General features: G+C 68.1%; 4 protein-coding genes across 7 annotated transcripts; 3 read left to right on the plus strand and 1 right to left on the minus strand.

Annotated features, from left to right (window-relative positions):
- The first annotated feature begins 1828 nt into the window (after nucleotides 1–1828).
- PNPLA2 (patatin like phospholipase domain containing 2) lies at nucleotides 1829–9552 on the plus strand. 2 transcript variants are annotated; one of them, XM_008159606.3, is made up of 10 exons: nucleotides 1829–1879; nucleotides 2495–2823; nucleotides 6108–6340; nucleotides 6436–6501; nucleotides 6843–7052; nucleotides 7779–7839; nucleotides 7935–8087; nucleotides 8345–8477; nucleotides 8652–8774; nucleotides 8854–9552. In XM_008159606.3, the coding sequence occupies exons 2-10, from the start codon at nucleotides 2619–2621 to the stop codon at nucleotides 9104–9106; spliced, it is 1437 nt and encodes a 478-aa protein (XP_008157828.2). In that variant the 5' UTR covers nucleotides 1829–1879; nucleotides 2495–2618; the 3' UTR covers nucleotides 9107–9552. The 2 variants fall into 2 exon arrangements, with proteins under 2 accessions (XP_008157828.2, XP_054581254.1); XM_054725279.1 differs by having other exon boundaries at nucleotides 1875–1891.
- An 869-nt stretch (nucleotides 9553–10421) lies between these two features.
- Nucleotides 10422–15464, plus strand: CRACR2B (calcium release activated channel regulator 2B). Of its 3 annotated transcripts, none has more exons than XM_054724936.1 (10): nucleotides 10422–10442; nucleotides 12216–12394; nucleotides 12462–12573; nucleotides 12924–13104; nucleotides 13515–13661; nucleotides 13766–13856; nucleotides 14002–14094; nucleotides 14315–14481; nucleotides 14729–14800; nucleotides 15019–15464. In XM_054724936.1, the coding sequence occupies exons 2-10, from the start codon at nucleotides 12242–12244 to the stop codon at nucleotides 15197–15199; spliced, it is 1197 nt and encodes a 398-aa protein (XP_054580911.1). In that variant the 5' UTR covers nucleotides 10422–10442; nucleotides 12216–12241; the 3' UTR covers nucleotides 15200–15464. The 3 variants fall into 3 exon arrangements, with proteins under 3 accessions (XP_054580911.1, XP_054580910.1, XP_054580909.1); XM_054724935.1 differs by lacking the exon at nucleotides 10422–10442 and adding an exon at nucleotides 11009–11069; XM_054724934.1 differs by lacking the exon at nucleotides 10422–10442 and adding an exon at nucleotides 11248–11398.
- Nucleotides 15465–16553: 1089 nt separating this feature from the next.
- On the plus strand, nucleotides 16554–21213 carry CD151 (CD151 molecule (Raph blood group)). The gene is made up of 9 exons (XM_008159574.3): nucleotides 16554–16644; nucleotides 17569–17625; nucleotides 18687–18777; nucleotides 18904–19095; nucleotides 19426–19500; nucleotides 19889–19993; nucleotides 20077–20235; nucleotides 20323–20409; nucleotides 20490–21213. The coding sequence occupies exons 3-9, from the start codon at nucleotides 18694–18696 to the stop codon at nucleotides 20547–20549; spliced, it is 762 nt and encodes a 253-aa protein (XP_008157796.1). The 5' UTR covers nucleotides 16554–16644; nucleotides 17569–17625; nucleotides 18687–18693; the 3' UTR covers nucleotides 20550–21213.
- A 938-nt stretch (nucleotides 21214–22151) lies between these two features.
- POLR2L (RNA polymerase II, I and III subunit L) lies at nucleotides 22152–23897 on the minus strand. The gene is made up of 2 exons (XM_054725873.1): nucleotides 23689–23897; nucleotides 22152–22411 (listed from the first exon to the last, which is right to left on the minus strand). Exons 1-2 carry the CDS (start codon nucleotides 23781–23783, stop codon nucleotides 22303–22305), a joined length of 204 nt encoding a protein of 67 aa, XP_054581848.1. The 5' UTR covers nucleotides 23784–23897; the 3' UTR covers nucleotides 22152–22302.
- Nucleotides 23898–23909: the final 12 nt, after the last annotated feature.

Consider the following 23909-nt stretch of genomic DNA (forward strand, 5'->3'; position numbering starts at 1 on the left):
GCCAGAGGAGCAGGGCCCCGGGCAGGGGTCCCCAGCCTTCTGGCCACGCCCCACCTAAGCATCTCTCAAATCCTGATGACCCCTGTGACATAACAATTCTTATTCAAAAAGTGAACTCTTCACGTGGAGGAAGCCTAAAAGGCCATGAACTTGGTCTAAACAAGCTTCCAAAGAACATGGCATCCATGAAAGAAAAAAAATGAAAGGACAGTTGAAGTCCTGAGGAAGAAATCACTAAGAAATTGTTAAAAAATAATATGAAGTGATACGAAAAAATAGTTTCAAACCATAATAGAGAACTGAAATACATAAACATATGAGGCCCCTAGAACCATAAGAAATGCAAGAAACTGACCGTTAATACCTCATTCTGGAATTGCCCCCCTGTGGGGCGTGTGCCCATATTGGGAACCACTGGCCCAGGGCCTTATGGGAGGATGTAGAAGCCAAGTTTCTGGTGGGTGGGACATGGGGCCAGGAGAAGTGGGACAACTGCAGAGGTCCTAGCGGCACGAACTGAGGGGCAAGTTGCATGTGGGGTGGGGCCCCTGTCCCGGGCTGGGGTAGGAGGCCCAGCGGAGAGTGGGCCCAGGGTCCAGGGCAGAGCTCACAAGGCTATGCCCAGCCCTGAGGAGCAGGGCCCTGTGTGGGCCAGAGGACACCGTGGGAGAGGCGTGGACACTGCTGGCTTAGCCATCGCACACCAGACACCAGCGGTTCCTCCCGCCCCAGCCAGGATTCCAGGAAGGGCCGCCCTGTTCCTGGCTCCAGAGCTGACGTCCCAGAGGCCCGAAGGGAGGGATCTGTACCCAAAACAGTTCAACCCTGGTGTGGAAATGGGGGCAGAGGTCTCTGCACCGGGGCAGCGCCATCCCCCAAGACCCCATGGTCCCAATGAAGCAGGCAGGGCTGGGGCCCCAGCCTCTCCTTGGAGCAGGTTGGGGGAGGAACTTCAGTCTCTGGCTCAGCCTGCACTGCCCAGCTCCCCTTCCCCCCTTTTTAAAAAATACCTTTCTATTGATATCCAAGAGAGGGAGAGGAAGAGAGAGAGAGAAACATCAATGAGAGAATCATGGATCGGCTGCCTCCTGCACACCCCACACTGGGGATCGAGCCCGCAACCTGGGCATGTGCCCTGACCAGGAATTGAACCGTGATCTCCTGGTTCATAGGTCGATGCTCAACCACTGAGCCACACGGGCCGGGCCCAGCTTCCCTCTGGACCACCCTGGTGAACCCCTGAACTTCCCAGGCTGGCCTCATCCCCACTGTGCCACGCTCTTTGCCCCCTGCTGCCTCCAGCAGCCTCCCCAAGGACTCAGTCACCAGAGGCCCTGGCCATCCTGCTGCGGCCACACCCTTGGCACTGTACCTGCATCCCAGGCCTTGGGGATGGGAGAGAGGGCAAGTCTTTCTAAGATTCATTCGGTGAAATCTGCTGCTTCCCCCTCTCCGGTGCCCAAGCCCGGCTCCCCTCTCAATCCCCATCCCACCCAGGGCCTGTGCACATGCGGTCAGGTACCCTGAGGGCAGCCCTGTGCCCGTTCCGAGTTAACTATCCACACGCCCTGCCCTACTCTGGCTTCTGGGCCTGACCCTGGGCTGCCGGGGGCTGCACCCTGGCACCATCTGGGCACCCTGCCTCCCCACCGCCCCAGAGTAGACCAGCTCCCAGGGTGAGGTGCCAGGCTGGCTTGGAATCCCAACCAGGCTAGGCCTGTGGCACCGGCATCCAGGAGAAAAATGCGGAACTGGAGGGAGCTGACATCACCCGCTGCTCCACCTGCTGGGACACTTAGCGGGGGCGGGGCAGGGGCCAAGTCATACCCGAGTAGACGGCTCGGCCTGAGGAGCTGGGGTCGGCGCAGGGAGAACCCAGGTTGGTGCCCAGGTGCGGAGGGGCCGTGGGGAGGGGGTGGGCTGGGGGGTGGGCCTCAGGGGTGGTCCCCCGCGCTTGCGCGAGCTCTTTAGGTTGGGTGTGAGCCTCCGGCCCTGGATGCTTATGGGTCAGTCTGGGGATGAGTCGTGGGTGCTGGGGTCACTGGCTTGGGGCGTAGGTGTCGAAGACGGACCATGAGGGAGGCGGAAGGGGCTGCCCAAACACCAGGGCCCTCCTTTCGCGAGTGTCCAGACTCCCACGAGGCTCCCAGGCCCACGGACTCCGGCGGCCTCACTCCTCCCCACACTCCTCGGCCTCTGGGTCCGCTCCGCCGCCCACGACGGCGGACGGGGAAGGGGGCAGTAGGCCGGGGGCCAGGCCGCAGTCTTTGGCCGCCGCAGGTGTGGGCAGCTCCGGGCCCAGAGGCCCCGACCGCGGCGGAGGGGGTGTCTCCGGCCCGGGGGCGGGGCCTCCGGGGCGGGGCGGGGCTCCAGGGCCCCCGAGGGCGCGGCCGTTCCCCGCGCGCCCCGATTGGGCCGCGTGCGCCGGCCCCGCCCCGCGCCGGCCCCGCCCACCAACCTCTAAAAACACCGTCTCCGCCGCCTCCTTGCGCAGCGTCGCCGCCTCCACGGCGGAGACCCTGAAACTGAGCGACTGCGAACGGGCGGCCGGCCCCGCGCTACCGGCGAGCGGACGGCAAGGCCGGCTTCCGGAGACCCCGGGCCGGCGGGCCGCCGCGATGTTCCCCAAGGACGCGACGTCCCCCCGGGAGACGACGTGGAATATCTCGTTCGCGGGCTGCGGCTTCCTCGGCGTCTACCACATCGGCGTGGCCTCCTGCCTCCGCGAGCATGCGCCCTTCCTGGTGGCCAACGCCACGCACATCTACGGCGCCTCGGCCGGGGCGCTCACGGCCACGGCGCTGGTCACCGGGGCCTGCCTGGGTGAGCGGGGCCGTCGGGGGCCGGGCGGGGCGGGGCCTGGCTTGTTTTGCTCCGGGGTGCCCGGTCCTGGGCGCTTCTGGGCCGGGCTGTGGCCCAGGCCGGCCTCCGGGGCGGACGCGGGGGCGGGCAGGTGCCGCCGGGCCGTGTTATTGGGAAGAGAAATGGGCTCGTGGGCGGGGCCGTGCGAGTGGGGGCGGGGCCTGCGCTGCCCCCTCGTCCCGGGCCGGGTGCCGGGACCAGGTGGTAGCGGTCACCGTGTCCTGAGGCTCTGGCACCCCCGCTGCCAGGGCGCCGGGGTCTGGGGGTGGCCTCTGAAGAGCACCTCGGCTGAGGCCTGATGCTCTCCGGGGGCCGGGCCCCGGGAGCAGGAGCCAGACGGGTCCGGCCTGGGCCCGGCCTCTCCGCCACCTTGCGAGCCGCCCACTGGGGGCCTGGTCCCCGCTGTGGCCCCCCGCCTGGGCCCCTTGCATGGGGTGGCTGGAGTTTGTGGGCGCTCCGCCCCGCGGTGGGGCGGGCAGAGGCTGAGTGTGCCGGGAAGGACGCCTCCACTCACACTTCCGGCGGGGCCTGAGTGTTGACAGGAGTCCTCCAGGAGTCCTCCGGGCAGCAAGGTGACCCAGGGGTCATCAGTGCCCAGCAGGAGCCTGTGCAGGGCTCCCCCCTGCCTCCTCCCTCCCCATGACCTTTGCCCTGAGGGGGTGGGTGGGAGCATACCTCTGCACTCCTGGGAAGGGGGTCCACCACTGGGGCCCTGACCCCTCCCTCTCAGGAGGCCTTCAGACCAGAGTCTCAGTCCCCACGCTGGCCTCAGCCTCCGGAGACACCCAGGCCCTAGCCGGTGTGGCTCAGTGGGAAGAGCGTCAGCCTGCAGACTGAAGGGTCCCGGGTTCGATTCCGGTCAAGGGCACATGCCTGGGTGGCAGGCTCAGGCCCCAGTGTGGGGCGTGCGGGAGGCAGCCCATCAATGATTCTCTCTCATTGTTGATGTTTCTATCTTTCTCTCATTCTCCCTTGCTCTCTGAAAAAAAAGAAAAAGAGAACCCAGGTCCCTGGTACCCAGTTGAGGACATGACTCCTCCCCCACCCCACACCCCACTCTCAAAACGCCTCTTTCTTTTCTTTTTTTTTTTTCTCTTCTTTTTTTAAAAAAAATATATTTTATTGATTTTTTACAGAGAGGAAGAGAGAGGGATAGAGAGTTAGAAACATCGATGAGAGAGAAACATCGATCAGCTGCCTCCTGCACACCCCCACTGGGGATGTGCCTGCAACCAAGGTACATGCCCTTGACCGGAATCGAACCTGGGACCCTTGAGTCCGCAGGCCGATGCTCTATCCACTGAGCCAAACCGGTTTCGGCTTTTTTTTTTTTTTTATAATATATTTTATTGATTTTTTACAGAGAGGAAGGGAGAAGGATAGAGTCAGAAACATCGATGAGAGAGAAACACCGATCAGCTGCCTCCTGCACACCCCCCACTGGGGATGTGCCCGCAACCAAGGTACATGCCCTTGACCGCAATCGAACCTGGAACCTTTCAGTCAGAAGGCCGATGCTCTATCCACTGAGCCACACCGGTTAGGGCTCTTCTTTTTTGTTAATCCTCACCCGAGGATGTTTTCTCATTGATTTGTAGGGAGAGTGGAAGAGAGAGGGGAATACAGAGAGAAACATCGATGTGAGAGAGACACATTGATTGGTTGCCTTCCGCATACGCCCCAACCAGGGCCAGGCCAGGGAGGAGCCTGCAAGCGAGGTACATGCTCTTTACAGGAATTGAACCTGGGACCCTTCGGTTCACAGTCTGAAGCTCTATTTGCTGAGCCAAACTGGCTAGGGCATCTTTTTCTTTTTTTTTTTTTATAATGAGAGATCAACCATAATCTGTCTTTTTTTTTTAAGCCCTTTCCCAATGTATATGTTTTTTTTTAATATATCTTTATTGATTTCAGAGAGGAAGAGAGAGATAGAGATAGAAACATCAATGATGAGAAGGAATCATAGATCAGCTGCCTCCTGCGTGCCTCCCACTGGGGATCGAGCCGGCAACTGGGCATGTGCCCTTGACCGGAATCGAACCTGGGACTCTTCAGTCTGCAGGCCATGGCTCTATCCACTGAGCCAAATCGGCCAGGGCCCAAGGATATGTTTTTATTCATTTTATTTTTATTTACTTTTTAATATATTTTATTGATTTTTTTTTTTTACAGAGAGGAAGGGAGAGGGATAGAGAGTTGGAAACATCGATGAGAGAGAAGCATCGATCAGCTGCCTCCCACCCCCACCCCCCCACTAAGGATGTGCCTGCAACCAAGGCACATGCCCTTGACCGGAATCAAACCCAGGACCCTTGAGTCCGCAGGCCGACGCCCCATCCATTGAGCCAAACCAGCCAGGGCTGTTTTTATTCATTTTATAGAGAAAAGGAGAGAGAGAAGAAACATTGATGTGAGAGAAACATCAATCAGTTGCCTCCTGTACGTGCCTCAACCAGGGAATGAGCCCAAAACCTAGGTATGTGCCCTGACCAGGAATTGAACCGGCAACCTTTTGGTGTGCAGACCAACACTCCAACCAATTGAGCCACCGGCCAGGGCGGGAAGCCTCTTTTCCACTTGTGGTCTCGGGCAGCTGGAGCCCCAGGGTGGCAGGTGCCGCCCGCACTGCTCACTGCCCTGGGTGTGGTCCTGGAGGAGGGCCTGGGCCTCCGCTCCTCACAGGGCCCTCTGCCCGACACTCCTGGCCCCTCCCACTCCAGCCTTATCCTAGGCTGGCCCCACGGCCCCAAGAGGAGTGTTAGGGGGCGCTTGCTCCTGGCTGCGGTGGGACACAATTGTGCTTTCCTGGGGCGGTGGGACCCCACAGTTTCCACCCTGTGGGACCCCTGGGCTGTGTTGGGTTTAGCGGGTCTGGATCTGGCCAAGTGGGTAAAGGCTGAGGCTGGTCAGAGTTGAGCCTCTGCCGCCCGCTCCCCAGGCTGAGTGCCACATGCGGCCAGGCCTGGTGACTCATGGACCAGGGCAGGCTGTTGGGAAACGCCGGGCAGAGGGCAGAGGGCAGGCCCAGCCCCAGTTGGCAGCCCCAGTGTCTGTCCTCCCGGGGCGGGGGGGCGGTGGCCTGCCTCTCTCTTCAGGGGCAGGTGGCAAAAGTCCCAATTGTGGGCCAGGCCCCTGCTGGACACTGGGATTCCTCCCGGGTGGAGGGGATGCCACTGGGCATGGAGCCATCGGGGGGTGCTAAGTCCAGGAGTGCTGGCCCCTGACCCTTGGCCCTGCTGCCCCAGGCGAGGCCGGTGCCAACATCATCGAGGTGTCTAAGGAGGCCCGGAAGCGGTTCCTGGGCCCGCTGCACCCCTCCTTCAACCTGGTGAAGACCATCCGCAGCTGCCTGATGAAGACCCTGCCCGCCGACTGCCACGAGCGCGCCAGCGGGCGCCTGGGCATCTCCCTGACCCGCGTCTCGGACGGCGAGAACGTCATTATCTACCACTTCAGCTCCAAGGACGAGCTCATCCAGGTGGGCCCTGCGGGGTCACACCGGGGTCACACCGGGGTCACACCGGGGCACAGCCGCCCCGGAGCCCGGCTCACCGCCCGCTCTGTCTCCCGCAGGCCAACGTCTGCAGCACCTTCATCCCCGTGTACTGCGGCCTCATCCCGCCCATCCTCCAGGGCGTGGTAAGTGCGTCTGGGTGCCTCTCCTGGGTGACGAGACGCTGCCGTGTGCTGAGGGACGAGGGAGGAAGCCATCTGTGTCCCCCAGCCCCCCACTCCCGCCACTGCCTGTTGCCTCACTTCCCCCGGAGTTACTCAAGAGCCGGGCCAGCCCGAGGCCACACACACTTCCTGTAGCTCCCCCCCCCGACCCCCCCACTGTCTGGCTATTTCTAAGTGCCCGGGCGGGCCGTGGCCGGTGCCTGGTGGGGGAAAGCTCAGATGAAACAGCCACGGGGAGGGGCCCTGGGCAGCCCGCCTCTGCAGGCCCCTCGCCGTGTGACCCTGTGTCCCTGCCGCCTCAGCGCTACGTGGACGGTGGCATCTCAGACAACCTGCCGCTCTATGAGCTCAAGAACACCATCACCGTGTCCCCCTTCTCGGGCGAGAGTGACATCTGCCCGCAGGACAGCTCCACCAACATCCACGAGCTTCGGGTGACCAACACCAGCATCCAGTTCAACCTGCGCAACCTTTACCGCCTCTCCAAGGCCCTGTTCCCGCCCGAGCCCATGGTGAGCCCGCGCTCTGCCTTCGCCTCCTCCCCTGGCCCTGGTCTTGGTCCTGGTCCTGGCCCTGGTCCTGGCCCTGGCCCTGGTCCTGGTCCTGGTCCTGGCCCTGGCCCTGGTCTCGGTCCTGGTCCTGGTCCTGGTCCTGGCCCTGGCCCTGGTCCTGGTCCTGGTCCTGGCCCTGGCCCTGGTCCTAGCCCTGGTCCTGGCCCTGGTCCTGGTCCTGGTCCTGGCCCTGGTCTCGGTCCTGGTCCTGGTCCTGGTCCTGGCCCTGGTCTCGGTCCTGGTCCTGGTCCTGGTCCTGGCCCTGGTCTCGGTCCTGGTCCTGGTCCTGGCCCTGGTCCTGGCCCTGGTCCTGGTCCTGGTCCTAGTCCTGGTCCTGGTCCTGGTCCTGGTCCTGGTCCTGGTCCTGGTCCTGGTCCTGGTCCTGGCCCTGGTCCTGGTCCTGGTCCTGGTCCTGGTCCTGGCCCTGGTCCTGGCCCTGGCCCTGGGGGAGAAGGCTGCCCTCTGGCCGCTCCTGAGTGAAGGCAGGGGGTCTGGACACCCTCTTCTGAGGCTGGGGAGGAGCCTGTGGCCGCACGGCCTCTCCACTGGGGCAGCCTCTCCACCTCATCTTGTCCGGGGTCCCGGGTCCCGGGTCCCTTCGCTGGGGGTGGGGAGGGTGGGTTTGCAGGGACCCCAGGGACAGGCCTGGTGTGTCTGACTCGCCTGCTCCCGCCGCCCTGCCCTCAGGTGCTGCGGGAGATGTGCAAACAGGGCTACCGGGACGGCCTGCGCTTCCTGCGGAGGAACGGTGTGCGGGGGCCCTGGGGCGGGGGGGGGGGGGGGGGGGGGGCGGTGCCATGGCCCCTCTGCTGAGCTGACACGTGCTTGGTCCTCCCCTCCCAGGCCTCCTGGACAGGCCCAACCCCCTGCTGGCCCTGCCCCCTGCCCAGCCCCCGGCCCGCCAGGAGGAGGACCAGGAGGAAGGGGTGCGGGCGGTGGAGAGGGCTCTGGTGGAGGACCGCATCCTGGAGCACCTGCCCGCCCGGCTCAATGAGGGTGTGCGGGGGGCGGGCTCAGTGAGGGGGCGGGGGGCGGGGCGGGCTCAGTGAGGGCGCGTGGGGGGGGGTGGGCTCAGTGAGGGTGCGCGGGGGGGGCGGGGGGGGCTCAGTGAGGGTGCGCGGGGCGGGGCGGGCTCAGTGAGGGCGCGTGGGGGGCGGGCTCAGGGCAGAGGGCCATGGGGAGGGTGGGGGAGCAGAGCAGGGCTGGCCCCACCTCCCCAGTGGTGGTCAGCCTTCCCTCTGCTCCCCCCCAAGCCCTGCTGGAGGCCTGCATGGAGCCCAAAGACCTGCTGACCACCCTCTCCAACATGCTGCCCGTGCGTCTGGCCACAGCCATGATGATGCCCTACACTCTGCCCCTGGAGAGCGCCGTGTCCTTCACCATCCGGTACAGGGCGGGGCGGGCAGGAGGGAGCCCGGGCCCAGCTGTGGGCCCACTCCTGAGTGGCAGTCACCCCAGGGAAGAGGCAGCTGGGGGGGAGGATGGAGATGTCAGGGCCAAAGGTGGGGGTGGGCAAGAGGCAGGCGCTGACCCTGAGGCCGTGCCTCCCACCCGCCCCAGCTTGCTGGAGTGGCTGCCCGACGTGCCCGAGGACATCCGGTGGATGAAGGAGCAGACGGGCAGCATCTGCCAGTACCTGGTGATGCGTGCCAAGAGGAAGTTGGGCAGCCGCCTGCCAACCGGGTAAGCCCCTGGCTGCTGTGCTCACGGGGGCCACAGCCTCACCTTAAGGCTCCCCACTGAAGCCCCCCCCCCCCCGCAGGCTGGCGGAGCAGGCGGAGCTGCGCCGCGTCCAGTCGCTGCCCTCTGTCCCGCTGTCGTACGCCGCCTACTGCGAGGCGCTGCCCGGCTGGATGCGCAGCAACCTCTCCCTGGTGGACACGCTGGCCAAGTGGGAGGAGTGCCAGCGCCAGATGCTGCTCGGCCTCTTCTGCACCAACGTGGCCTTCCCGCCCGATGCCCTGCGCATGCGCACCCCCAGCCCCGCGCCCCCGCAGCACCCGCCCCCTTGCTGAGAGCCCTCGCTCCCCCCTTCCCAGCCCCCCCCCCGGGGTCCCAGTGCTGAGGGCCAGGCCCTCCAGCTTCCCTGCCCCATGAGGCGGGACCCTGGGGTCATCTGAGACCCCCTCCCCACCTCCCTCCATGCCTGGGGGAGAGGAGATGGGGCTCACAGCTGGGAGAAGGGACTTGGCTGTCGGCTCCTCCACAAACCACTCACTTGCTGCACTGAGGAGGAGGGGCGTGCAGCACCCCTCCCCTAGCCGCAGAGGCCCCTCACCTGTGCCTTAGCATCCACCCCCGGGCCGCCCTAGGGCAGGGCAGGGGGCCAGTGGTCCGGGCAGTATTACTCCCTCGGACTTTGCACCTGCTCCTCCCTCGCGGTTTTCGCTGGAGAATGCTGCAGATGTGTGAAGACTTATTTATTTTCGCTGAAGCAGATGTAATAAAGGCCACGGCTCAGCCCCTGCGTCCTCCGTGTATGTGACCCCTCCAGCTGACCCATGTGGGTACAGCGTCCATCCCGGCTGCCAGGGGTCCCGTCTGCTGGAGGCCAGCATTCGGCCTGGGCCCCCCTAACGGCGCTGTGGGCCTCACACACAGGTGCCCCCTTAGCCTGAGGCCTGCTGGCTGACCCGCGGGCTCAGCTCCCCGAGGGCCATGGGACTATTTGAGACCAAGATCCTCGCTGAATAAAAACAGACGTGTTTACAAAAGGCGGTGTCGCACCTCCACTCCGTGGTGACGTGGGGGGGCCTGCCCGCTGGGCCGCGCAGGGTGCGGGTCCCCGTGCCCGCTCCACGCAGGGCTTTGTGTGCGAGCCTTGCTGGCCAGGTGCACACATGTTCCTGCTCCCCTGAACCCCTCCTCATCCTCAGGGTCCAGTCTCCTGCCAATACGCAGGAGGGGCCTGGGATAGGGTGAATCTGAGCTGGAGGGGCTGGGCCTCGGTCTGGGAGAGACATGGTTTCCTGAAAGTCCCCTCGGCTCCGGGCAGTGGGGGGAACCCCGCCGGCCTCCCTGGTGACCAGGAGCCAGGGGCTGAGGGTGCTGGGACAGAGCCTGGCGTTGGGCTAACTTTCCAGAGCCCTCAGTCCTGCGGTTCAGCCCCACTGCTCCCCCCAACATGCATGGCTGTGTGGGCGGTGGTGGCTGCGGCAGCCCCCAGCCAACAATAACGGTGGAGTGGGAGGGAGGACTGGGCGAGCCGGCTGGGCAGGTCCCCGGCGCTCCGGGTGCCAGGGGCCGCCCCCCTCTCTCTCAAGGTCCCGTCCTATCGGCCCAACCTGTTCTAGTTCAGCAGGATCCGGGCCTTGGAGAAGCAGAGGCCTCCCCCCGGGGCCAGGCCTCCAGGTGGGTGCGGGGCCAGTGGGCCGGGGAGGCCCGGGGAAGAGGGGGGACCTCTCCCCCCGCAGGGAGGGCTCCGCAGACGCCCGCCAGCTCCTCAGCCCGCCCGCCCAGCGGCAGGCCCACCCCTCGCTCACCCTCACACCTCCGGGCGTCTGTCTGTGGATTTAAATGTCATTTTCTCGGATGTCACGTGTATTGTTAGAAACGGGAGAACCGCAGTGGGAACTATGGGAGCGAAGCCCTCCCTCCGGGGACCGGTCGGAGGAGTCGTGTATTTCCCGCCGCGGGTTCCTGCACTTTTTAGCGCCTAAAATCGGGATCCTCAGCACATGCCCCTGCTCACCTGCCCCGCACAGGGAGGGTCCCCGGGAGCCGGTCACCTCGCCCCACCGCCCGCGGGGTCTCTGCCGGGACGGAGCCAGGTCGCGGGAGGGTGGGGAGCGAGGCGAGAGGCGGGGACAGGCGACAGCGGCGGCGGCGCCCCGCCCGCCCGGGGCCGGCCCACGCCGGGGTCTCGGAGCCTGCAGAGCGGCAGGAGCGATCCGCCCCGCGTCCCCCGCCGCGCCCGCCGCGCCCGCCTTCCGGGCGGAGGGCCAGGTGGTGGCAGGTGCGGCGGCGGCCAGCGCGCAGGTAGGCGCCTCGCGGGTCCGCCGCCTCCGGGGCCTGCAGGGCGCGCCCACCCCGCGCGGGGCGGTCAGGGGCTCCGGGGCCCCCACGGGGCGGGGCCCTGGCGGCCCTTCCTTCCCGCTCCCCGCGTCCGGCCGAAACGCAGCTTCCGCCGGCATGGCCCTCTGGCCGGGGAGCCCGCGGAGGCCGGGGCGGCGGTGGCGCGGGTGGGGGTGCCTGGCCCGTGTGCCCGGTCCCGCTCCCGCAGACCTGCCTTCGGACAGCGCGTCCCGCTCAGCGCCCCGGGAACAGGGCGGGGGGCACGCTCTGACCCGGGAAGGACGTCAGACCAGGTGCGGGGTCGCCGCGCTGGGGTTGGTGCCGGGAAACCCGCGCCCGGGGCGGCGCGGGAAGACAGGTGGCGCCGATGGATTCGGGGATCAAGGGCGAGGCGCCCTGCGGGAGGGAGACCGCGGAGGTTCTGAGCCGAGGAGGGGGCGAGCCTCGTGCCGAGGAGCCTCTTAGGCCCAGCATCTAGGTGTTCCTGCCCGGAGCCATGGGGGCACCCTGTCCGGCCGGGCCCTGCACCTGCACCCGCGCCCAGGGAGCCCGGGCCGCGGTGGGCGGGGCGAGCCACCTGCCAGCTGGTGGAGGGCGGGCGGGCCCAGGTCCGGCCGAGCAGCAGGCGGGACTGGCTGAGTGCTCCTCCCGGTCAGCCCCTCCGCCCGGCTCCGGTCCCCAACGCCAGGACCCGTCAGCTCCTCCGATGGCCACTCCCTCACCCCAGCCTGTGCCCTCAGCTGCCAGCACAAGGCCTTGGTGGACTCCCCACCTCCCCCCCAGACTGCCCCTCTCCCAGCCAGCCGTCTCCCGGGCCCCCTCCCGGGCCCGCGGCTCTAGCTCCCTCACAGGCCTCACAGGCCCAGAGCCGGCACCACCCGGCCCGTTGTACCCGAGCCCACAGCGTCTCCCTCTAGCGGGCCAGACCCTCCCAGCTGCCCCTCTTCCCTGGACCTAGGCCAGGCCTTCTCCCACCTTCCTCTGCCCAGCCCTGTGTCCCAACGGCCCAGCTTAGCCCCAGCCACCCTGGGCCTTTACCCTCTCTCTGCCCCCCCCCCCCCCCTTCCTTATGAGCTCTGCTCAGCCCCTGACTCCTCCTTGGCTTTACAGCACCCGACAGCCAAGACCCCGCTCTCATGGCCAGCCCCGGGGAGCCCCCGGAGGAGGAGGAGGGGGAGCAGGAGGGAGGCTCCGCGGGGCCCTGGGCCGCCATGCTGGCGCAGGCCCAGGAGCTGTTCCTGCTGTGCGACAAGGAGGCCAAGGGCTTCATCACCCGCCACGACCTGCAGGTGAGTCCCCGGCCCCAGGGGCTGCCCAGCGGGCTGGCCTTGGCCGCTCAGCCCGTCCTGTCCGCAGGGCCTGCACAGCGACCTGCTCCTCACGCCCGAGCAGCTCGAGGCCGTGTTCGAAAGCCTGGACCAGGCCCGCACGGGCTTCCTCACCGCCCGGGAGTTCTGCCTCGGCCTGGGTGAGCCGTCCCCGACCCCCACCCTGACCCCCACCCAGGGCCCTCCCCTGGTGCACGTGGGGGCCGCGCGGGGAGGCCCCACAGAAAGCCCCCGCGCTGAGGCCGGGGTGCCGCCGTCCCTCTTGCGCCCCACTGCGCTGCTGAGCCGAACCCAGGTCGGCTGGGAGCCAGCTGTCCATTCCGGCCTGGTGCCGTCCCCTCCCGCTCCCAGGCTGAGAACCCACCCGGAATAAGGAAGGAAAACAGGAAACTGGGCTCATGGGAAGGGCAGGATGTGTGTGTGTGTGTGGAGGGGCGGCTGAGCCCGGGAGGTAACCCACAGTCCGGTGATCTCTTTCCCATGCCCACAGGGAAGTTTGTGGGGGCAGAGTCGGCCCCGGGCACACAGCCCTCTGGGGCTGCTGAGGAAACCTTTGAGTCCGGCTGGTCTGAGGGGCCAGGCCCCGGGGGCTCCCTGGAGGAGGAGGAGGAGGAGGAGGAGAGGTTCCTCTCGGCGCTGGAGCAGCTGGGGGTGGCCCGGGTCCTGAGCGAGTGAGTCTGCGCCGGTCCTGCCCCGGCTCCCTGTCTGCCCGCTGCCTGCTCTGGGCATGGTCCCCAGGCCGGGTCTGGCCCTGCGGTTCCCTCTCAGCTGCCACCACCTGGGCGGGCGGGTGTGATTTCCCGCAGAATTTGCATTTTAGGAGGCAGCGCTCAGGGCTGCTGTGGGGCGGCGCCGGGCACAGGGCCTCGGGCCCCTACACCCGGGCACAGCCCCGCCTACACATGACCCCTCGCTGCCCAGCCAGCGGCGCACACGCAGACCCCTGGCAGGGGCGAAATCACCCACAGGAGGGAGGCCCTGGAGGCGGCCAAGGCGCCTGGCTGGTCCGGGGCCGCGGAGGTCATCTCGGGGGCGGGCGCGGAGCCCCCTCTTTGGCTTCAGCCCCCGCCCGCTCTTCCAGGCAGCGGGCGGTGCGGCTGCTCTGGACCCGGCTGCAGCGCGAGCGACCCGAGCTGCTGGGATACTTGGAGGACGTGCTGATGCGTGCGTCGGCCTGCCTGGAGGAGGCGGCCCGAGAGCGAGCCGGCCTGGAGCTGGCGCTGCGGCGGTGAGGGCTGGGCGCGGGGCGGGGCTGGGGCTGCGGTACGGGCAGGCTCCACGCAGCTGTCTCACCCCGTCCCCCACCCCACCCCCCCCCACCCCCACCCCAAGGCGGGAGAGCGAGCACGAGAGGGAGGTGCGGTGTCTGTACGAGGAGACCGAGCAGCAGCTCCGACAGCAGCGCCAGCGCCTGAGGAGCCAGGTGGGCCCGCGGCCCCGCCCGCTACCGCCCCGCCCAATCCCAGACGCGCGCGCCGCCCTGGCTCCGCCTCCTCGGAGCGGGCCCCACCCCCGGCCCCTGCCCCTTCGCGGTCCGCGGAGGCTCAGGTGCCCCCGGCGCGTCCCAGGACCTTCCCCGGGAGGAGCGGAGAGGCCGCCTGGAGCTGGAGCTGCAGAGCCGCGAGCAGGAGCTGGAACGCGCGGGCCTGCGGCAGCGGGAGGTGAGCGGCCACCGGCCCACGCCCCGGGGAAGGGGGCGGACCGCCCGGCCCTGCCCCCATCCCACCGTCACCATGCCCCCCCCCCCCCCCCCCCGGTATCCTTGAGGTCCCCTGTGCCTTAGTGTCCCCACCTCGGAATCGTTGGGAGCCAGAGGCACACCGGCCTCCCAGGGCAGCGGGGGTTCCTCTCTAGTCTCGACCCCGCCCCCCCGCCCCCCAGTTGGAACAGCAGCTGCAGACCCGGGCCGCGGAGCAGCTGGAGGCGCAGGCGCAGAACGCGCAGCTGTGGCTGGCCAACGAGGCGCTGCGGGCGCAGCTGGAGGCGGCGCAGGAGCAGCTCCGCCGGCTGGAGGGCGAAGTGCTGGGCCGCCAGGAGCAGACCTTACGGTGCCAGGGGCTGGGGCGGCCTTCAGGGGCGTGTCTCGAACAGGGGGTGGGGCCCACGGGCGCGTCGAAGCGGGGGGCGGGGGGGTCGCGCTTGGGGCTCAGGTCTGGGCTCAGGTCTGGGCCGCTTCCATCCGCATCCCAAGCCTGGGCCTCTCCGCCAGGGTCTGCGTGGGTCGGGGTCCCCTAGGGGGGTCGTGGAGCGCCCCAGGAGTCTTCCTCCACCCAGGTCACCGCCCCCCGCCCGCAGGGACGTGGTCGCTGTCTCGAGGAACATGCAGAAGGAGAAGCTCAGCCTCGTGCGGCAGCTGGCGCTCCTCAGGTTCGGTCTGGCTCAGCCGTGGAGGGAAGGGGCTCCGTGCAGCTCCCCAACACCCCTGCCCACTGCCCGGCTACGGCAAGGAAGGCCTTCCTGGTATCTGCCCTCCCTCCCTCATGCTGCAGCCCCTGCCTGGTCTGAGGGAGAGTCCGAGCCCACACTCCCCGCCCTAAAATCCTGCCTCCTGAGGCCTCTCAGAGCCCCTGGACTCCCTTCCCCAGGGAGCTGAACACGCGGCTACGAGACGAGAGGGACGCCTGTGAGACCAAGCAGCTGGGCAGCGGCCCCAGGAGGGCTCTGGCCTCGGCCTGCCTGCCGGGGCCCACCTGCTGCTGTTGCTGCTGCTGCTGCAGCAACTGGGCTCGACCCCCCAGATGTGGCTCAGTCCACGGTGCCCGGTGACCAGCCAGCCGGTGACTCACTGGGCGTTCCTGAAGACACTGCCCTTTGAAAGTGACTCACCATGGCCGGGGCTGCTCGCCCAGGACGTGGGCTCTACCCAGTGGGCTGCCTGGCCTGCCTGCCTGCAGACATGAAGGAACTAATGGGGGGAGGGGGACCAGGCTCCCCGGTGCCCCCCGCTGGTCCTCATCCTGTCCCCATCCCCCATCAAACCCATCTCTGTCCAGCAGAAAACCCCTCCTCCAAATAAACTCTACCAACCACACTGCGGCCTCCTGGACCTCCTGAGTGTGGGGAGCCACGGGCATCGCCTGTCCGGGTCCAATGCACAGGCCCACCACCCTCCGAGCCGAGCTGAGCTGGGGCTGGGGTCCTTGTTTGTGTCCGGGGCGTCCCTGCCTCTCTTGTCAGACCCCAAGCCCTCACACCATCAGAGCTTGAAGTCCCATGGGCCTCTCCGTAGGGACACGGAGACCAAGGCCCACAGGCTCCGCAGGGCGCACTGGTGGGGTTTCCTCCCAGTCCACACTCAGGTGGCCATCTCTCTGCCACGCCACCCTCACGCAGCTCTGGGTAAACCACCGGCGCCCGGCCGTCCTGCGTGGAGCCTCCTGGGGCAGGCCTGGCGCCACCTGCCATGCCCAAGTCCTGCCTGGGGAGCTGGGAGCTGCCCGCTGAGCCCAGGGCAGGTGGGGGAGTGCTGCCCACTGTCCCTGGAGAGCTGCCCCGTGATGTGGGGACTCAGACCCCGGCTGGGCTGGGAGTCTTCCCTCCTTACACCCCCCCGCCCCCAACTCAGTCTCCCAGTCTAGTGGGTCCGCAAGACTTTTTCAAGCCCTCCCACCGCTGCCAGGCCAGACGCCCTCCAGACTGGAGTGTCTCTCACAGCGACCCTAGGCCTCCGAACGCCAGGCCATCCGTCCTGCTGACCCCTGTAGCCTCTGGGTGGAACCTGGATTGGGAGGAGAGAAAGCAGCATTGGGCCTGGAGGACAACAGGGTCCTGGACAGAGTCCGGGCCTTGGCTGGCCTGGCTGCCTCCCCCTCCTCCCCGCCCCCAGCTCAGTTCCTCCGTCTCCTGAGGGTCTGGGCCCTGCCAGGCTGTGGAGGCCCCTGGGCTGCAGCTCGCCCGGCCTGCACAGCCCCGTTAGAGACCCTCTCTAGGCGTCTGCACCGGCTGGTATCCCGCCCGCCCGCGCAGAGCGTGCGTTCAGACCTGTGGGCCGTAGGCGGGGTTTGTTGACCGTGGGCGGGGCCTGCGGGCCGGGGCGGGGTTTGCCGATATGGGCGGGGCCTGCGGGCCGGGGCGGGGTTTGCCGATATGGGCGGGGCCTGCGGGCCGGGGCGGGGCCGTAGGCGACCGGTGCACCTCCCTCGCAGGCCGCCAGCGGGCCGTGCATTCCCAGCGCTCTCAGCCTCTATCCCCGCCCGACTCGGACGCGTCCGGTGAGTGCGCCACCTGGCCGGGCCGGGCGGGCCGGGAGGGGCCGAGAGTCCCAAGTCCTGCGTGGCGCGGGCTCGGAGGCCCGGCCGCAGCCTCGGGAGGCCCTTTCCGGAGGGGAGTCGGTCACCAGGAGGCTGTGCGGGCGGAGCGGGGCGCAGGGCGAGGGCGGGACGCCTCCCGCGTCTTCCGACCGGCCTTCAGACGGTCCCTTCGGGCCAGGGGCCCCACCTGAGCATCCCACTCATTGTTCCTGGTCGCCGGTCCCCTTTCCTCCGCCCGCAGGCCCGCCCACCACCCGGTGCAAGTGGGTGGGCGGGCGGCGGCGGCGGTGACCTCATCGCGGTGACGCGGGATTCCTCCCAGGGCCAGGCTGGAGCCATCCCGGGTCCCCCTCCTCGTTGCGCGGGCCTCCGAGGGCCCAGCTGGGGTGCGGGGACCGGGGTGGGGCGGCTCTGTTCCCGGCCGCAGGAACTATTTCTGGCCGCCCTTTCCCTGGGGATTCACATCCGCTAGACTCTCCCGGAAAGGGGGGCCCCTCCCCACGGGTGGCCCGTGTGCGGCCGCGGGGGCTGGGTCTGTGTCCGGAGCCAGCCTCCCCCGGAGGCCTGGGACCTCCGAGCAGGCCCAGGGGCCGTGTGCCGCGCGTGGGGCTCCACAGGCTGCGGCACTGCTGCTCCGTGGGGGAAGGGCCGGGCAGGTCTGGCGCCAAGGCCTGGGGTGGGGTGCAGGGAGGAGGCGCGGGGTTCCTAGGAGGATCGGTCTGTCCAGAAATGTCCTCTGCCCTGCCCCTCCCTGGCTCAGACCGAAATACTGGCCGCTCCCCTGGCTGCTGCTGGCAGTGACTTAAGCCTCCTCTGGACGCCACCGCCTGGGGCAGCCGGCCCCGCGGAGGGGGCCAGACCTCTGATCTGTCGCTGCCCTTCTAGTGGGACCTCCTGGGGACTGTCCACCTGCCTTCCGGAGCAGCCACTCCTGCCAGCCAGGTGAGTGCTGGGCGGGGCGGTGAGTCGAGCTGTGGGTGTTGCTGTGTCTGGAAAGGTGGCCCCAGGCACCGCCGTCTGTCCCTCCGCCCTCCCTGCCTGCCGTCCCGTCCCGTCCCGTCCCGTGTAGTCACCTCGCAGCAGGGCCGTCTTGCTGCTCCTGGCTGGGGAGCCGCCGAGCAGGACAGCCTGTAGCTGCGCTTCTCACAGGCGTTAGCTGCCGGTCCCCCTTCCAGCAACGAGGAAACCCGGGGAGGGGGTGTCTGCCAGCTCTGCCTGCCTGGACCCTCCACAGTGCCCCCTCCTTTTTTCTTCTTTTAAATCCTCACCCGAGGACATTTCCCCAATGATTTCTAGAGAGAGTGGAAGGGAGGGAGGAGGGGGAGAGAGAGAGAAGCATCGTTGTGAGACAAACATCTCGATTGGTTGCCTCCGGCACGTGCTCCTACGGAGGCTGGGGAAGCCACAGCAGAGGTGCGTGCCCTTGGCTGGGAATCAAACCCGAGACCCTTTGGTCCATGGGCTGACGGTCTAACCACTGGGCAAACTGGCCAGGGCCACAGCGCCCACTCTTTCTGGAGGAAGGAAGAAAGGTCTGGCCTTTAACAGAAGCCTGAGGGGCTTTCCTGAGGCCAGTCTGTCTCTGAGGGGCCTCCACCCCTCTCGTCCAGCCTGTGACATGGGGCCTGGGGAATGCTGGGGTGGGGGGTGGGCGGGGCCTGCATGAGCTCACCACAAGGTGCCTGCTGGGGCTTCCTACCCGGGCTGCCAGTGGGGGTGTCAGCCGGTGGTGGTTGGGGTCCTCTGCGCCCCCAGTGCCCGGGGGTCTGGTCAGGGGAGCCAGGCCCTCCCGCCTTCTAGGGCTGTGGGCAGCAGGCATCGGCCCGGTTGTCATGGGAGGGGGCCCTGCCCTGCCCTCCGACAAAGTGCCCTGGGTCCCAGGGACACTCCCAGGGCCAGTGGCTGCTTGGGCATCGGCATCCCTCCCTCTGCCCCCTCTGGTGTCTGGCTGTCCTCCCGGTCAGTCCGGTGGGGAGGGCTCTGACCGCCACCCCCCCTCCCAGCACCAGGATGGGCGAGTTCAACGAGAAGAAGGCCACGTGCGGCACCGTCTGCCTCAAGTACCTGCTCTTCACCTTCAACTGCTGCTTCTGGGTGAGGCGCCGGCACGGCCTCCCCTGGCCCTGGGGGAGGCGATGGCACCTCGGGGATCCCTGCTGCCTGTGCTTAGTTGGAGGGGCTGGTTTGGGCTCACGTGGTGACTGACCGGTGTGCCCCCAGCTGGCCGGCCTGGCCGTCATGGCCGTGGGCGTCTGGACGCTGGCCCTGAAGAGTGACTACATCAGCCTGCTGGCCTCCAACACCTACCTGGCCACGGCCTACATCCTGGTGGTGGCTGGCGTTGTTGTCATGGTGACCGGTCTCCTGGGCTGCTGTGCCACCTTCAAGGAGCGGCGGAATCTGCTGCGCCCGGTCAGCAGGACGCCGCTGGCACTGGGGGTGGGGGGACCTGGGTGGGGGCCTCCCCCGCTGGCTGGCTGGGGCTGGCTCTGGGGCCCTGACTGGGGAAGAAGGGACTGAGGGGGGGCGAGTGTGACACTGCAGGATCGCCTCTGCTGTGCTCCCCGGGGGGTGTCCTCCCACCTGCCCGGCCCTCCGGCGAGGGAAGCCCTCTCCTGCTATCTGGAGCCCTCACTCTGTGACCACTTGGGAGCTGCGGGGGGCCACTCTGTGGAGCCGTCACCAGGAATTCTCGTGGATGGGGTGTCTGTGTCCCTGCTCACTGCGCCCTTCCCTGCCCAGTACTTCATCCTGCTGCTCATCATCTTCCTGCTGGAGATTGTGGCCGGCATCCTGGCCTACGTCTACTACCAGCAGGTGAGGCGCCGGACAGGCCGCGCGGGGGCGCACACGCACAGGGACACGCACATGCACACACACACGCACACACAGACCCCCAAGCTCCAGAGCTGACCATTGTGCCATCAGGCCCTGGAGTGAGGGCTGGGTGGCAGGGGGTAGGGTGCACTGTAGGGGCTCATGGGGAAAGCAGGTGTTCCTAGGATCTGGAGCTCCCTCGCTGCCCCCGCCGCTCCCCAGGCTCACCTGGGGGACTCTCCCAGCCCACCTGACCCCTACCTCAGCCAGCACCGGAGCCTGGCCCTCTCCGCCCGCCCCCCCCCCCCAGTCCTCCACACACGTCTCCCGCGCCTGCCCCGCCCGGAGGCCTTAGACAGCGGCTGACGTGATCACCACTTGCCCCCAGCTGAACGTGGAGCTCAAGGAGAACCTGAAGGACACCATGACCAAGCGGTACCACCAGCCGGGCCACGAGGGCGTGACCAGTGCCGTGGACAAGCTGCAGCAGGAGGTTGGCGGGTGGCCTTTCTGGGACCTCGAGGGAGCCCGCAGGGTGGGTGGGGTGGGCACTCAGCCGCCGCCTTCTCCCTGCAGTTCCACTGCTGCGGCAGCAACAACTCCCGGGACTGGCGGGACAGCGAGTGGATCCGCTCTGGGGAGGCGGGCGGCCGCCTGGTCCCCGACAGCTGCTGCAAGACCGTGGTGGCCCACTGCGGCCAGCGGGACCACGCCTCCAACATCTACAAGGTGGAGGTAGGTGGGGGGCCTGGGCCCCGGGGGAGGGACGCTGGGTGTGGGGACCTGCCTGCCTTCAGCGCCCACCCCCACCTGCACCCGCAGGGCGGCTGCATCACCAAGCTGGAGACCTTCATCCAGGAGCACCTGCGGGTCATCGGGGCCGTGGGCATCGGCATCGCCTGTGTGCAGGTGCGGCCTGGGGGCGGGGGCGGGGACACTAGGTGGCGGGCGGGTGGCCGGGGCCCACTCATGCCAGCTCCTCACCACAGGTGTTCGGCATGATCTTCACCTGCTGCCTGTACAAGAGCCTGAAGCTGGAGCACTACTGACCCCGCCCGCGGCCGGCCCGCTGGGCACGCGCGAGCATCTTCCCCCGTGACTACTGAGCGCCACTACTGACGGCCAGGGAGCCGGGGTCCCTGGGCGCCTCTCCCTCCCCTCTGCCCGTGCCAGGGAGGTTCTCATGCCCGTGCCCCCACCAGCGTGCCATCACCGTGACCTCTGGGGACCCCCATCCCTAGAGAGAGCTTCAAGTGCCTTTTGCTGCCTACCAATCCTGAGGCAGGGACCCCTCCTGCAGTTGGGGGGACCCAGCATTTCTGCTTATGTGGGGGCCTGGGTTCTGTCATAAACGCCCCCCCAGGCCACTTCCCTGGTGCCTGTGCTTAGTTGGAGGGGCCGGGTTGGCCCACCCTCGGACACTCCCCACATGGTGGCCGGGGCAGGCCTGGGCGGGGTGATGCTGGGGGTAGGTGCAGGCAGTGCGGACTGGCTGCAAGTGAGGAGTCCGTGTGCTGGCCACCAGTCCCAGTGCCGCCCCGGGTCCTGTGCCTCTGCTGAGCCCGCTGTCCTGCTGCTCCCGTCACCACAAAGGCCGCGATGTTCACTGTCCTCTCCCCTACCCCGGGCAGGGGCTTGGGGGGCCTGTACTCACTGCTGTAGGACTAGACCTGCCCTGCCACACAGCAGGTGCTCAATAAACGTTTGTGGATACGCAGGTGCTTCCGTTACCGAGATGGGTCTGGTCCCGAGCCCTCACATCTCGCAGGGAGGACGGAGCCACCCACCCACGGCCACAAGGCGGGCAGGGCCGGGGGCAGATCCGGGGCCGGGGCAGCCAGGTGTGCGCCGAGTCTGACAGGACTCAAGGGAACCAACGGCAGGCACAGCCGAGCACAGGCCCAGCAGGACCTCACCTGGGAAGATGGGGCTGTGACCCGGGCTGGAGAGGTGCGAGGCCTGGGGTCTGGCAGGATGTGCTGTTGATGGGAGCCAGCTGGCCACTCACCCTCTGCCCAGCTCCTGCCCACAAGGCGTGGGCTGTCCACCCCGCAGCCCCCACCTCAGAGGTCTGGGCCACGGGGCGGGAGGCTGCCTCCCTTGCTCTGAAGTGGCTTCTGCGTCCTGCTGGCCGCAGGGCATCAGGGCCCCCGCCCTCCCCAGGGTGACCCTCTGCTGGCTGGCCCACAGGACCAAAGGCCAGCGCCCAGGCCCGGGCAGCCGACCACCTGCAGAGCCTCCTCAGGGCCACCTGTGACCTGCGGGGGCCTCAGGGCTGGCCCAGGCGGCCAGGTGCTGCCTCCCCTCGGCAGGAACTTGGGCGGGGGGCAGGCGGGGGCTTCGCGCTTGGGTGCAGCCTGGAAGCTCTGGCAGCAGGACCTCAGCAGCACTCTATTCAGGGCCCGGAAAATGTGGTTCCTAAATCCTGGGAGAGGATGCAAGGAGCTCTGCACTCAGCCTGCCGAGCACCCACAACCCAGGGTGGGGGTGCCAGTGCCCTGTGAGAGCACCCCTTCCTGAGGGAGACACCCCAGGCTGCGAGCTGCCATGGGGATGGCTCTCCCTCCTCCCAGGCAGTGAGGGCCCACATTCACCCCCACGAGGCCTCGGCCTGAGGCAGAACACAGCCAGCCCGGCGGTGAGGACCTCCACGCGGTTCTGCAAAGACTTTATTGGATGGTTCCCTCCAGAGCAGGAGCCAAACGTCCCCACAGCTGTGGGCAGGCACCGCTCCCGGCTTCCCACACCGCAGCGCGAGGGTCTCCGGCCAGGCGCTGCCGTGGCCCCACTGCGGCCGCACGGTCACTTCTCCAGCGGCGCATAGTTGAGCAGCTTCTCGATGAGGTCCACGTGGGCCAGCAGCATGCGGCGGCAGCAGTAGCGCTTCAGGCCCAGCGCGTCCAGGGCGTCCCTGCGGGCAGGAGAGCAGGCTGCGGTCTGTCCACCCGGCCTCCCGCGGCCGCGGTGGGGCCTCCCCTCAGCTCTGCTCCCGCCGCGGCCAGAGAAAGGTCTCTCCTCTCTAGGGAGCCGCCTCGCCCATTTCCCAAGCCAATAAGAGCCCCCAATTTCCCTGGGACCCAGACCATTCACCCTCGAGGCCTCCAGAAAATTCTCCCACCGTTGGCCCCGTGTGCAGGGAGGGGAAGGGGAGCTCGGCTCGCAGGGAGGGTCCTGGGCACCCTGGCAGCCCCCTCGGGGTCCAGTGCAAACACGTGCCCATCCCTGCTCTGCTCACACCTGCTCTGACAGCCTGTGGCACGCTGGCTGGCACACGCCAGGCCCCCAAATGTGGTCAGGACCTAGCCGACCCCACCGCGGACGAGGTGTGGCTAGTGGGGAACAGAGGCAGCAGGCCCGGGGGTGACTGCGCTGCGGGATGAGCACAGGAAACAGGCGCTGCAGAGCCTCGATGACAGACAGCCCGTCTCAGGAAGCTGTCCCGCCCCTAGAGGACAGGGGGGCCTCCAGGGCCAGGGGTGGCCCCACAGCAGGGAGGGGGTCAGGGAGCAGGCTGAGGGCTTAACTGCCCTGGAGAAGCGCCCTGGCTGGTCAGAGGGTACCAGAAGCCCCAACACCAGTGGCTTGATGCCCGACTCCCCTCCGTCCCCCAAACTGCAGGGGAGGAGGATAACGCTGTTCTGAGAGCGGGGCTGGGCTCTGGGACTGACAGCCCATCAGGTCACCTGGGATCGGTGTGAGTGCCGCCGCCGCCGCCCGCCCCCCCGCCCCCGCCCCCGCCCCAACCCCTGCTCCCGGCCCCACGTCCGCCCCAGGCCCGGCCCCGGCCCCAGCCCCAACCCCTGCTCCCGGCCCGGCCCCGGCTCCGGCCCCACGTCCGCCCCAGGCCCCGGCCCCGGCCCCGGCCCCGGCCCCAATCCCTGCTCCCGGCCCGGCCCCACGTCTGCCCCGGCTCCGGCCCCAACCCCGGCCCCGGCCCCGGCCCCGGCCCCAACCCCGGCCCCGGCCCCAATCCCTGCTCCCGGCCCCACGTCCGCCCAGGTCCCGGCCCCGGCCCCGGCCCCAACCCCTGCTCCCGGCCCGGCCCCGGCCCCCAGCCCCACGTCCGCCCCGGCCCCGGCCCCAATCCCTGCTCCCGGCCCGGCCCCGGCCCCGGCCCCACGTCCGCCGGGCCCGCAGGGCACACTCCCACCGCCCAGCAGGCCCTCGCCCGCCCACCCGGCGCCTCACCCCTCGGTGTACTCGGCCTGCAGCAGCCCCAGGTAGGCCTCCCACTTGTTGCCGACGATCTTGCCGCACGTGAAGCAGCGCACGGGGATGATCATGGCGACAGCGGGCAGCAGCAGCGGCGGCGCTCGGGCTGCCGGCGGCTTTTGGGCCTCAGTCCCCGCCCCCCGGGCGCATCCATGCGCGGGAGTGGCGGCCCCGCCCCCTCCTGCCCCGCGGGCCCC

The sequence above is a fragment of the Eptesicus fuscus genome, chromosome 13, assembly GCF_027574615.1.
Source record: "Eptesicus fuscus isolate TK198812 chromosome 13, DD_ASM_mEF_20220401, whole genome shotgun sequence".
NCBI lineage: Eukaryota > Metazoa > Chordata > Mammalia > Chiroptera > Vespertilionidae > Eptesicus > Eptesicus fuscus.